This window comes from Centruroides vittatus, unplaced genomic scaffold (assembly GCF_030686945.1).
Source record: "Centruroides vittatus isolate TY-2023 unplaced genomic scaffold, ASM3068694v2 scaffold_1172, whole genome shotgun sequence".
Lineage (NCBI taxonomy): Eukaryota > Metazoa > Arthropoda > Arachnida > Scorpiones > Buthidae > Centruroides > Centruroides vittatus.
In genome coordinates, this window is record NW_027122672.1 from 379041 (window position 1) to 394466 (window position 15426).

General features: G+C 29.2%; 1 protein-coding gene across 1 annotated transcript in view; it reads right to left on the minus strand.

The window, feature by feature from the left end:
* The window catches only part of LOC136986773 (transcription factor TFIIIB component B'' homolog), a 50824-nt gene that overhangs the window by 22103 nt on the left and 13295 nt on the right, over positions 1-15426 (minus strand). The window contains exons 4-5 of the mRNA XM_067284377.1: positions 9633-9736; positions 4749-4799 (exon numbers count right to left, since the gene is read on the minus strand). Of these exons, the coding sequence (XP_067140478.1) occupies positions 4749-4799; positions 9633-9736 (155 nt within the window). The remainder of the gene's footprint in view (positions 1-4748; positions 4800-9632; positions 9737-15426) is intronic.

The window sequence follows — 15426 nt, forward strand, 5'->3', positions numbered from 1 at the left end:
ATTTAATGCTTTTCAATTGTTTTGCTGCATAAAAAATAAAATATTCTGCTTGTATGTTAATTTTCATGCTGTTCTGATCATTAGTTCCAGAATACAGGCTAAATTAATGATTAGAATTTTTTTAGATACCCTAGGATTTAATACATACTTGTATTAATAAATAAAATTAAGGTGAAAAGTTCCAATTCTGAAAACTATCTAAGAAGACACCTCTAGACTCCTAAGAGCACAATGATATGGGAAATGCTTTTTCCGAATTACACACAATATTCTTGAGTCGTTTAAATAGTTTATAAAATCAGATATGTAGATTAGAAGAAAGTATGCTAGCAATTAATATAGATCTTTTAGTATTATTATCTCTTTTTGAAACTTATCACAGTTACTAGTATTAATATATTCCAATCAAAATAAAGTACACGCTGAATTGTTGCACCCATCCACTTATAAATATTGATTTTTTTCAAGATCAAGAATTTATTTTAACCGTATTAAATCATCTGGAAATAAACTAAACAGATTGATTATGTTCAAAATTAATTTTATCACTGAAGAACTACTGACATGAATTCTTCAATATTATTATTTCGTTAAAATATGTTTCAGTGTTATATAATATATAGTATACTAGCTGACCCGGCCACGCGTTGTTGTGGCTCAAAATGTATCTATTATAAATGTGTAACACTTCCCCCATGGGGGGAATTTCAAAAAATCCCTTTTTAGTGTATATTCTGTTGACGTCACCTATTAAAACGCAATTAAAAACGCAAAAAACCGCATGTAAAATAGTATAAATAGAAGCCGAGTTCTTCACGGTAAGCCTTAATTCTGTCCCTTTCCCCGCTGGGGAATATCGAAAAATCCCTTTTTAGTGTATATTCTGTTGACGTCACCTATTGAAACGCAATGAAAAACGCAAAAAACCGCATGTAAAATAGTATAAATAGAAGCAGAGTTCTTCACGGTAAGCCTTAATCCTGTCCCTCTCCCCGCTGGGGAATATCGAAAAATCTCTTTTTAGTGTATATTCTGTTGACGTCACCTATTAAAACGCAATTAAAAACGCAAAAAACCGCATGTAAAATAGTATAAATAGAAGCCAAGTTCTTCACGGTAAGCCTTAATCCTGTCCCTCTCCCCGCTGGGGAATATCGAAAAATCTCTTTTTAGTGTATATTCTGTTGACATCACCTATTAAAACGCAATTAAAAACGCAAAAAACCGCATGTAAAATAGTATAAATAGAAGCCAGAGTTCTTCACGGTAAGCCTTAATTCTGTCCCTTTCCCCGCTGGCGAATATCGAAAAATCCCTTTTTAGTGTATATTCTGTTGACGTCACCTATTAAAACGCAAAAAACCGCATGTAAAATAGTATAAATAGAAGCAGAGTTCTTCACGGTAAGCCTTAATCCTGTCCTTCTCCCCGCTGGGGAATATCGAAAAATCTCTTTTTAGTGTATATTCTGTTGACGTCACCTATTGAAACGCAATGAAAAACGCAAAAAACCGCATGTAAAATAGTATAAATAGAAGCAGAGTTCTTCACGGTAAGCCTTAATCCTGTCCCTCTCCCCGCTGGGGAATATCGAAAAATCTCTTTTTAGTGTATATTCTGTTGACGTCACCTATTAAAACGCAATTAAAAACGCAAAAAACCGCATGTAAAATAGTATAAATAGAAGCAGAGTTCTTCACGGTAAGCCTTAATTCTGTCCCTTTCCCCGCTGGCGAATATCGAAAAATCCCTTTTTAGTGTATATTCTGTTGACGTCACCTATTAAAACGCAAAAAACCGCATGTAAAATAGTATAAATAGAAGCGGAGTTCTTCGCGGTAAGCTTTAATCCCGTCCATCTCCCCCCCGTAGGGGAATTTCGACATGTATATTATATAAAAACACGTGCATATTCGAATGCAACGTTGTGTCAAAATTTCAAAGGAATCGGTAGGAACAAACAAACGTTGTATTTTATTTATATAGATAGGTAGAAAATGATCTGCTTAGGTCCATTCTCACTGAAAAGCATAATGCCTTACAGAAAAGCAAACTTAGGTCGTCGGAAGTTAGCACCATCTGTTGGACATAAAAGCCTTAATCCATATATAAATATATTTTTGAAAGGGGGGAAATGGTGATCTTCACATATGCCACAAACCTTCGTGGGAATGTATTAAACAACTTCCCAAAGTTTCATGGCAATCGGATAAATGGTGTGGTAATGCATAAAGGACAAACACACACACACACACACACACACACACAGACATACATTCGTTTTTATATATATAGATGACAACAATGTCAATAAAGTATTTTAACTACTAAAATACTAATCAAAAAGCCTTCATCAAAAAAGTACAAAACAATATGCTCTATATTTGAAACAACAGCTTTAAATATGAATGTGGTTTCAACATATGACTTAATTTATATTAGAAGGGTATTTCTTTTCAACATAATATACAGTATTATATTGAATATTTACATGTAACAGGTTATAAACATATTAAACAGAAAAAAACCAATTAGCAACTTTGTTAGAGTTTCTCACATGTAGTGATGCACGAATGGAATGATAATACTAATACTCACTAATTAATAAGATTTCTATGGTTAAATTTAATCATGTATTCTTCAAAACCGTTCTTTTTTTTTATACCAATGTCATCATAACACTTTATTGCACACTTTTTTTAAATATACCGTATTTTACGGACTATAAGACGCTATGGACTATAAGATGCACCTTAATTTTTAAACAATTTTTTAAAAAAAATACCTATAAGACGCTATGGACTATAAGACACACCTGAATTTTGGAAACAATTTTTCGAAAAAAAAAGTGCGTCTTATAGTCTGTAAAATACAGTAAGTATCAATAAGGAATTCTAAGTTAAACGAAAATGTTCCAATTACTCAAATTATTTTTTTAACACATGAAATACACTATGTTAAAAAAATTTTGATAAATTTCTGAATAGTTTTATCCATCCTTACATATACATAGGAAAAGAAAACAAATTACTATACTTGTCTAACTTCATTCTCTTTGAGATGTTTTGACATATTCAATTTAACATTTCACTGCCACTGCTGAAAAAAATTGTACCAAATATGCTGATTTGTTTTTCATTTTGAGTAACCTTTATGGAATTATATGTGATGACGTGAAATTGAGTCACTGACAACTATATGAAGACATACTTAATTACAATGGTTTTTCCTTGTTCATGTCCTGGGGAAATAAGAAACCAAGGAATAAAATAAAACTTCTAATATATTTCTTGTACTTCCAAGTAGTAATAAAATGACATCTGAACTAACACATGTGCAATTTACCAAAAACTTCCTAGATGACACAAAGTTGCATCAATTGGCAACAAAAGTGTCAACTTATAAATTTTATTACTTGACAGATTAGAATCCAGAGCTTAAATAAATGGTCATTATTGCTTATAATAAATTGGCTAATACAGAATATTTTATCAAAAAAGGAGCATTGACAAAATTGAAAAAAGTTATTTTGTCAAGAATATTGAATTATATTTGTAAATAATTACAAGAAGAATTTTAAAGACATTAGTTTGGATTTTTTTCTATAGGTGGCAATAAGAAAATGTTAATTATTTAGAGCTTCCTGATTATTGCGAATTAATATGCAATACAGTATTGACTACAGTTATAACAAAATTAAATTAAAATAAAATAAATAATAAATATGAGAATGCAAGCCACTTACTAATTTATGTAAGTATTATCAATACTACTTAAATTTTATACAAGTTAAATTTTATTTATTAAAAGTTAAGTTGAAATTTCCCTAAATGCTTAGGGAATAGAACCAGTATACATGCTTAATTTGAGTGAAGTAGAAAAGAAATTTGCAAAAAAATGCATAAATAAAATTGTTTATTCAATTTTTGTCTCATATAAAAGAAACATTACAGTGTATTTTGGAATGTATGATAAGAAGGAACAGTACAAACATCTTACAATTGAAAATTGAGAAGGCCAAAATAATTAACACTTAGACAACATAATGAATGATTTTGGCAAAGATCTGGCAATTGACATACCGAAACTTTTTTAAGTTTTATGATTCTTTAAAGTTTGCACTGATTAAGAAAAACTTATGCACAGTTGAATTTACTCAAGTCAAAAAATCTCTTTATAAAGATTAATTTAATAAACAATTGCCTTCCTAGTAAATATCTAATATTCAACTTTATGCATATTACAATGCTTTGGGCTAAAGCTACTATCAGTTATGCAAAAGTTTGCAATTTAACAAATTGTATTCAAATTGAGCTAACATTATTTATAAATTAAAATGTTGTATATGTGATAAAATCAAACTAGTGCAATGTCTTATTTATCATAACAATCATCTTATTCTCAGCCTAACAGCAAACATATTTCCAGTGTTATTTCTTTATTGTAATTATAAGATATCATATTTAACTCTATCTACATCTTGTTCCTTCATTTATCATAAATTTGAGAGAGTGTAATAAACAAGACGACCGTCTTGCTTGGAAAAAATAGGTGTATAATTGCAGAAAAACATCAAATGACTTAACACATGCTATAATCTTCTACTGTCATTGGCTGTACTTAGCTGGATGATGTTTGAAAATGGGACCACAATGGACCGATAATATGAATAACTAGTATGACCCATTTAAGATTCATTTTGTAATAATATATTATACTAAATTAAATATAAAGAAATAAGGGCTTACATTGGCTGTAATATAGTCACTGTATTCAATCCTTTATTTTCTTTCTTTTGACTGAAATAAAATATTTAAAATAATATAGTTTTTATAATGAAAGTAATATACAGTAGAGCATCGATTAGCCGACTTATCGGTTAACCAACCACGTTCTAGTCGGCAAATTCAAATGTCCGCTAGTGATGTGGCGCTACAATATTTGGTTATGTCTTGGCTACTTTATTATTATTTTTGTTAAATTTTTGCATGTTTTAGCTGGCAGCACTGGCTCGACCATGAAAGGGAGGCTAGTATTTAAACCAGGCCTAATACACTATACTAATAATGTATTTTTTCGTACTTTTCGGTTATCCGACTTTTCAGTTATCCGACCAACCCCAGTCCCAATATTGAAAGTCGGATAAGTTTTTATAATGAACGTAATATAATAAGCTAAAACTAATCAATTATGGAAATAACCCAAAATCAAAAAACAGCATATATATTTGGATACCATTTCTAATTTTTAAAATTATTATTTCTAATAATAAATTACAATATATTTGTTATTATTCAAAACAGATTTATATAAGTGCATATAATCAATGTAAAATTTGTTATAATTTTAATAAAATCTTATGAATAAAAACATTTTGTTTTCTGTAAAGGAAATTAAATGATTCCTCTACAGCAGTGATTCCCAAACTTTTTTGATCCATCGCCCCCTTTGTTCCATAAAGTTATACCCAACGCCCCCTAACCCATTTTCTCTTGTGTGAGAAAGGATTGGAAATATTCTTAGGAAAACTTTTCTATGAATCTCACACTTTGTGCCCTTACCGTACATTGTTCTCGACATCTGGAAACCATTAAATGCAATGTTTCCTCTTATCAGTTTAACAGAGGAAAGGGAATGGCTGTCAGTGACCCCAACTTTTGCCTTTGGTCACCGTTCGATACCCTGCCTCCAGCACCTCCCTAGATTTACTCACCGCCCACAAGGGGGCATTATCACCCATTTTGAGAAACTGCTCTACAGTATGCAAAAGATTGTTTCAAATTTTAATGTTGAATGGATATAGCAATTATTTTGACACTAAAACAATTTTCCTCTAAGAGTGATTTGTAAGAGAAGAGAATTAAGAATTACTAATAGAATATAAATAAATGAATAAAATAAAATCTTTTAAAATTCACAAAAAGGGTCTATATAAATAACTATGTTTAAGCTAACAAATTTTGAGTTGTATCTATGTTTAATGTATATTACATTGATTAAAATTTATTGAATATTTTCTGCCAATTTTACAACTTTTTACTTTCAATCTTTAACTGTATTCACAAAGAAAATCAAATTCAGTAAATTTCAATACATTTTGAGACTGGAACTAAATCAAATGTTGCATTAAACTGAATAACCTCAAAAAAAGATAATCGTGTGCAAGACCTACATGGAAAGTTTGAGTTTGAGAGTTTGAAAAAGAAATCACACGATTTAGCGATGACAGTGTGTGACTTTGAATTGCAAATAACACAGAGAAACAGCCAGACATTTGAGTCTCTGATTTGTACAAAACTTGGTGAGCATGTAGCTCTAAATGCAAACAACTGCTTGTCTAAGTAATAGGACCCACTTCTCAAGCATTTCCAAAAACTGAGCCTCTGAAAATTGAGTGTTTAGCTTATGTCTTTGGAAGTTTCACTTCTTGTATTGGCACAAGATGAGTGGATAAATAACTAGGTACTGGAGTTATATGATGTTGGTTTGAACCTTTGCAATTTCAGTTTTTTTTATGTATAACAAAATTATTATTTTTCTGTATTTTTAGCATTATTATTACTATCATTATTCTTCGTGTTAAAAGCTTATAAAATAGAGACTTAAAACATGTCATTTCCAGTTTAGGGAAAACGAAGTCTTGTATGTCATTAAATAAAGTTTTAATTTCTTCATATTTACTTTCAGATATGGTGGTATTGTTATATTTGAGGTATAACAAACATGGGTGTGTGAGAAAATTGTCCATAACATTAATAATTAAAAACGATACAGTAGCATCATCACAGCATTTTCATATCAGACTTGCCATTTTTGTCCATGTACAGTAATGTCTGAAAGTTATTTGCTTGTGATGACATAGTAAGTAACCAAGAGTGAAAATATCTGAAAATAAATACAGTAGAGCATCGATTATCCGACACAATTGGGGACTGGGGTTGGTCGGATAACTGAAAAAATGGATAACCGAAAAGTATGAAAAAATACATTATTAGTACAGTATATTAGTATATCGCTATTAACCAACTTCGCATTAAATTTTCATCGATGTTAAGCCTAACAAAATTTCTTTTTAAATAATAATCGTCACTATTGTATTGTTAAAAATTATTTCTTCATTTTGCACAAAATAAATACAGTACTGTACTGTATATTGAAAAATATAAAACAAAAAAATATATATTTGGGTTACATATTTTACATAAAGTAGGCCTATACATTAGAAAAAGAAGTCCAAAATTTTCTTTTGCTTCTCAGCTGACACTCGTTTTTTTGCCGCTAAATCCCTCACAAATTTTAAAAACAGCAATTGGATTGCTTCATTAAATAAAATTAAGCCTCGTTTAAATACTGGCTTCCCTTTCATGGTCAAGCCAGTGTTGCCAGCTAAAACACGCAAAAATTTAACAAAAATATTATTAAAGTACCAAGACATAGCCAAATATTGTAGCACCACATCACTAGTGGACATTTGAATTTGCCGACTAGAACGCGGTCGGTTAACCGATGTGACGGTTGATAGGAGGTTGGATAATCGATGCTCTACTGTATGAAGAAATAAAAATTTTATTTAATGAAAAAGAAGAGTTAAATCCACAGACTTCATTTTTGATGAACATGAAATGACATCATGTTTTTTAAATCTCATTTTATAAATATAATTAATTAATTAATTATTAAATATAATAATAATAATGCTATGGTAAAATAAAAAATTATTTTGTTACACATTAAAATTGTGAAGGTTTGAATCTACATTGTGCTCTGGTAGCTAGCACCTTATCAATTTGGTTATCACTATTACAAGACGTGAAACTTCCAAAGACTTATAAACTAAACGTTCAATTTCAGAGGCCTGTTTTTTGGAAATGCTTCAAAAGTGGGTCCTATTATTTGAACAAGGAGCTGTTTGTGTTTAGGGCTATGTGCTCAGCAAGGTTTGTTCAAATCAGAGACATGAACATCTTACCTTCTCCTTGTTAGAAACCCTTTCACTATCTGTGAATTACTATTTAATACTTTTGAGAGTAATCCATTCATAAATAATCATTTGTGCTTTAAGAGAATGGCATTATTTAGGAGGGCAACTACATTGAGGTTTCACATTTAAAAATTATTCTTTCATATGTTTAAATTAATTTCAACATTTCAAAATAATTTGAAGTTCTTTATTTAAAATTATTTTTCATAGTTCAAATTTGTCAAAACATGTTAATGAAAAATTTTCTGGCTATAAAACTTAATTATCTGATTTGATCTTAATAATTTATGCAGAAATTTGTATTTTATACATTACAACCATCAAAATTTTAAACATCATTTTCTATTGTCTGGTCTTACTAAAAATGTTTACGAAAACTAATTAATATATATATAGAAGTAATGCCTTCAAATTCCTGTAACTTTGCCATAGAAGTAATTTTTCAGTTATGAAATCTTCATTTAGTCTTATTTAATATACAAATTAGTCTGATTCAACTTCTTTTTTTATGTAGGGATTTTTATTACTTTTCAATAAAATAAAAAATTTTCACATGTCTATGGAAATGTTTTTTTAAGTGTGTGAAAAACATGTTAATTAAACTAGCATCATGATTTGGATTACAACCTCTGTATATAAACATATAATTTTTTTCAACCAATGTGTAATTTATTTGAATATTTTAATACTAAAAAGAAATGCTAAACCATATTGAAAACAATATAACGAAAATACTAATAATTCAATAAAATTAATTAGTACAGTTTATTGAATATCTAAAAAGATATATAACAAAGAAATTATGGTTCTTTTTGGTTAATGGGATGCCAGAAGATGATGACAAAAGACTATCGTGTTTAACAATTTAGCTCATGCAACTGTGCTAGCCTCGAGTAGCCCACTCGACTGTTCATGGAGTACTTGATGTTATATAGTTTCATGGAGTACTCGCCCCATTTTGGTGTCAAGGCAAATGTTATAGCAAGCACCAAGGTGCAGGTCTGCATGCCAAGCAAGTAGAATAGACAGTATACTCATATATGTTAAAAACCTTTGGAAGCAAATATCTTGTGAAGGGTTAACAATTCTAGGAGTTGTATGAAACCTCTCATTCACAGCTTGAATCTTACTTGTTGCCGTACATATTGGCTGGTGTCCCATTAACGAAAAGTACCGAAATTATACTGTCATCAACACACTAAAACCCCATTAAGTACTAAAAATCAATTTTACAGAAGCAATAAAAGACAATTAATATTGCATATAATAACAAAATTTTTATCACGCAAAGGTTCATTATAAATTGTAATCACAAAATTATCTAGATTTACTAATGACTAAACTTGACCAAAAAATAAAAAATAATTTAGTTGTTTACCAGATATCCTCAGCAATGCAGACTACTCAACTATATACAAGTAAAAGTACAGATTATTCTACTGATTTAATATTTTTGAGATTTTCGCAGAACACATATTCCAAGGGCCTGCATGACTATGACATAAAAATTATTTGATCCATAGTGGCATTTACAAGGTTTTCACGTATTGACGATGATATAACAACATTCATAGACATTTGAAAGTTAATTTTTTAAATGAAAATTTAAATAATTAATAATTAACAATACAAAGAATAAATTTTATCCAACCTCATTGGATTATTTGGTGGATTCCAATAAATTAAATCCATCATTGTCATTTGATTACGTTCCGGTGGTTTTTTGTTGTATCTGTTGCGTTTTTTTGATACTTCCTAGAACAATAAAATTGTACGTTATATCAAAACTTTTTCTAAATACAAATCTTAAGGCTAAAAAACTTATTCATGTTTAAATTATCAATACATAATTCCTATTAGTTTTTATTGAATTTATTTCGGTAATTGTACAGGATTCCCTCATTACACATTTTTTCATAATTTTTCTTCCTTAAGATACCTCACAGTAATTATACAGTTTAAGGAAACATGAGATTTTTTCTTATTTTATTTTAAAAAGAAGATACATTTAATAGACATTCAGAAAATGCATAACATTTTTCTGGGTGACCTGTATATAAAATGCTATAAACAAAAAATCATAGGACTACTTACTGACTGTACCCCGTTTGAGATGCCATTGCTTAAGCTTGTTGTCATCGCAACGCAACACGTTGGACAGCAGAAGCAGTGTGTCACATTACTTTTCACACATGCCATTTTGTCACGTGACTATACAGAAATTTCACTCAAGACCTCTTTGATGTCACATGATAGAGCAGTGAGTGACGTCTCATTCCTAACATGTGATTGTTATTGTTACTCAAAACACCCCGCAGACCATGGTGCGATGAACATTCTTTAGTTACGGTTCCATAAAATTCTATAACAAAATCCACCGACTTAAGATTTGACAATGATGATTTATTTTTCGAGATTAACTCCTTAAAAAACAGAACAAATAAATCTTGGTTCTTGGTTGCTTGCTGTACTCTTTACTAAATGTATTTTCTTAGCATAAGGTTGTCGTTGAGAACATGCAATTAAAAACATGAATGAAGGTAAGGCAACTGGACCAGATGGAATTCCCATTGAACTTATCAAAAATATAAGTGACAAAGGAATAGATGCATTAGCAGACATCTTGAATAACATATACGAAAAAAGGGAAGGCACCAGATGAAATGAACTATTCTATTATGGGTATTATGGGTACCTATATCCAAGAAAACAGGAACTATAAAACTTTGTGAACACAGAACAATTAGCTTGCTAAACCATATAAACAAAATATTACTAAAAATCATTCACAACAGAATATATGGCAAAATTGAAAGTAACATCAATAATACTCAATTTGGATTTCGAACAGGAGTTGGCATAAGAGAAGCGATCTTTGTTCTCTCTCAAATTGCTAAAAAACAATAAATATGAATGTCCTCATTTTTGTGTACTTCCTGGACTATGAAAAAAGCATTTGATAAGATACGGCATGATAAACTACTTAAAATTCTTTGTAACCTAGGACTAGACAAAAGAGACATTAATATCATTAAAGATGCATATTGGAATCAGAAAACAAAAGTTAGATTGAAAAATAAAAAATCTGAATGGATTGAAGTGAAAAGAGGGGTTAGATAGGGCTGTGTACTTTCACCAATCCTATATAATTTGTATGCTGAGCACATAATGTGGGAGGCCCTGGAAGAAAGAACAGAAGGTGTAAAGATTAACGGGATAAGCATTAACAATCTCAGATATGCAGATGACACAAGTCATTCTCACTACATCATAAAAAGAATTACAAATACTGTTAAATGAACTAGTATCAAAAAGTGAAAAAATGGGACACACAGTAAATACAAAGAATAGTAAGGCAATGTGCACAAGTAAATACACAATAAAGATGAGTACACAATAAAGTACACAATAAAGATGAAATGCAGAGGGAGAACCTTGAACAAGTAGATAGTTTCCGTTATTTGGGGAAAAAATTTTATTCAGACAATAATGTATCAAAGGAAATCTGAAGCAGAACTGGACAAGCTAAAGACAAGTTTAACCAGATGAAAAACATTCTGTGTGAAAAGAAACTAAATCTACAATTAAGACTAAAAATGCTAAAATTCTACATTTGGTCCATTTTTCTTTATGGATGTGAGGCATGGACACTACAAAAGATATGGAGAGAAAAATTGAGGCCTTTGATATGTGGGCAGTCAGAAGAATATTGAAGATAAAGTGGACTAGCAGAACCACTAATGACAGGGTGTTATAGATGGCAGATACTAAAAGAGAATTAATAAAAATAATAAAGAGGAGAAAACTAGCATACTGTGGACACATACTGAGGGGAAAAAAATATGAAATCCTCATACTCACATTAGAAGGAAAGATTGAGGGAAGAAGATCAAGGGGAAGAAGAAGATGAGGCTGGATGGATGACCTTAAGGACTGGACAGGACTAAATACCGAAGAAATTATTTGTAAGATTCACAATAGAGATTCGTGGTATTTGCTGGCCGCCAACCTCCCCTAGGAGAAGGCGCTGGCAGAAGAAGAAATATTGATGATATGTTGTGCATATCAAGTAAATTATTATTATTTTTTTTAATTATATTTGTCAGAATAAATTAAGTATCCTAGGCCTAGTCAATTTATCAATCGTATCTGAACACTAAAAGTTTATCAAATATCGCAAATTTATGATATTAATTAATTTATATTTATATATTTATCTCCATTCCTTTCTTTATTTCTATGTTGTTATTAATATTTGAGAAATTCAGTAACTTCTTTTTCTTTTAATTTATGTGCAGCTGAAGTAATAAGTTCAGTACTGATGTTTAAATTTTTTGAGCAATTACATAATTTATTTCACTGCTAAAATTAATCAAGTTCTTAAAATATGATTTTTTCTTCGACTTTCATCAATTTGTAAATGCAACATAAATATGTATGTCATGAGCACAAAAACAGAATATTGATGATTTGAAAAAAATCTTAATTGTGATTCATGTTATTAAAATCTAATAAAAATGAAACATTTTTCTATAATTGGATACTTATAATTCAAAAGTTCTCTTTGAAAATTTACATTTTAATTTTAAAAAAATAATATAGGTTAAAGTAAGTTAATAATTATTATAAAATGGGGTCAATAAGGGTTTAAGATTAATTTTATGAACATCATAACAGGTTCACTTTGAGGAAAGCCAATTTGAACAGCACAGGGCTGATGGCCGAAAAAAAATTGAAGCCAAATGCTATTCCTACATTGTTTGATGTACGGTACTTAATCCATCTAGAGATCTATAATGTAGAAAGAAGAATGTTTATAAAATAACTTTAGCAACACAAATAAATAGTGAAAGAGTAATTATTTATTTATACTTTAATATATTACTTCCATTAATATAACAACATTGTTATTCATCAATACCAATTTCATGTAATTCAGTCTCTTGTAAAATATATATATAAGTAACAAATACAGTATATATATTTCTTGTGGTGCGGTTTTTTATATATTTCTTTAAAAAATTAAAAAAACTTCAAGGGTTACAGAATATAACTGCCATTTTTTATCCATAACTGCATTTTATCAGAGACAATTTTTGATTTTTTTACAGAAATTTAGTCTCTATTTTTCAATTTATAATAAAATATTTATATATTGAATAGAATTATAGTTCTGTGTGTTGAACTTCATTATCTTTATTAACTGTATAATTTTTATGTAGGTTAGGGATGGAATATAACTATCACAAAATAATCTCATTATTGAAGATAAAGTATTTCCCAAAGTTATTTCCAAGTTAAAAGAAGAAATAATTAATCTTTAAAAAAAATGAATCAATGAAGAAAGTAATTATAAATATGAAATTGGCAATGTTTGAATTTTTATCAGTGCAAAAAAAATAAAAAATTTGTCTGAAGAAGGGATTATGAAAGGACTGAAATTAAGATTTGTATTAGGAAGAAGGAAATATAATTTTTTTGTGTTCCATGATTTTTCCTATTCCATCATATAGCAGACTTAATAATCATCTTCGTGGATTTAAAGTGTAGTTTGTTATACTCCAAGATGTTTTTGTAGTTTTGAAAACAAAAGTTGAATCCATGACAGCTTTTGAAAAAGATTGGAAATATCAGAAATCTAGATTATGACAAAACAACAAAAACTTTTTTTGGTACCCCAACTTTAGGAAATGCCCATGTAGGAAATCATTTAACAGTTGTTCTTTTACAAGGAATTAATACAAATTAAATATAAATTGTCACTGTTCACATTACTGATTCTACAACAAATGATTTGAATTAAAAGATTTGATAATGAAAAATTTAGATAGAGTTAGTGATGTTGGACTGTGTTTATGCTGTAGTTTCTGACAAGGAATGTCAGAAATTACAGCATAAAACTTGTCAGAAAGTTGAAGATTCTGTAACAAGATCTGACAGAAACCATTATTTTACATATAATAATAATATTTGCAGATGTTCTCCATTTATTAAAAAAATTGGCATACAGCAATGTTAAATTCTGATTTCAATTTTCCAGAATTTGTAGTAAGTAATGAAGGTTTACCATCTGCAGTAGTATCATCAAAATACATTATAGATTTATGGGAAAAAGAAATTAATTTGACTAGTGGATTACACACTTGATTCCACTTAAATGAAAGTTTTATTTATCCTTTGCATTTTAAAAAAATGAATGTTGGCTTTTGCAGTGAATTTCTTTACATTAAAAACTGCTACAGCATTAGAAACAGTTGTTACGTGTAAAATTTTGCCATTGAATGCTCTCATTACAGCATGGTTTATTTGTTTATTGCATGAACAATTTACTTTTCTGACATCAAGAAACAGGACAAAATCAATAACATGGAAAAATCAGTTTAAAAAAAGTTACCTTTCTCAAAAATTTCATTGACATTGTGCAAGATGGCTCAGGTGGATGGAAACCTTTAAATACTGAATCATTGTCAACATTATCTTTTATTAAATTATCCAAAAATTTTTTCAAAGACATGATGGATATTCGGAAGTTGATTTTCCCAAGATGGCTTGGAAAATGTATTTTTTCAGATTAAAAGTAAAGATGACGCTAATCCTTCCACTTTAGCTTGTTTAAGAACAATTAAATTAATTTGTATTTCACAATATACATCACAATCTAAAAGTACAAATTATTTTTGTGATAATGACAAGGTACTATTGATTTATTCAAATCTAAAAACAACATAACCTATACAAGCTGAAGTTCAGTAGGAATCATTATCAATAAATGATGAAAATCCTAATTTTTTATCAAATTTTTATCAAATCAAAAGCATTTATTATATTGCCAGAAGTGCATTAAAGGCTATAAAAAAAGAAAGAATTTTGAAAAACTTGTAAAGAATTTTTGACCATGGAATTAGAAAACATCACACCTAGCTCAAAAAAAATTAACAGAATACTCATGGAAGCAATTTAAATTGTGTCTGACATTATATTTAAACTTTGTGTTGTTACTGAAGAAATCATTCAAAAGCATAATCACAGTCTTCTAATATCAAACTTAAATATGAATACTATTATCAACACTGTAATGAATTGCTTTCAGCAAGATCCAACAAGCTGTTATATAGGCAAAAATTTACTTTTACATTATATAACTGTGTGAGGTTTTTCTTTTAGTAAATATTTAAAAGAAAAGTGCCTCAAAATTTTCAAAACAGACAGAACACTAAAACAACAGAAAAATTAATACTATTTTATTATAATATTACAATGTATATAATATTAATTTCATAGAATTTTTTACACAGCTCTAAATAAAAATCCTAAATCCCAGATATAATATAAATAAAGAACTTTTCAATGTAAGATTCAATGTAATTTCAATGTAATTTCTAAACAGCAGTAAAGTTTTGTATGTGTTTATCATTTTTTATTGTTTCAATTAAACTGTTAGCTTA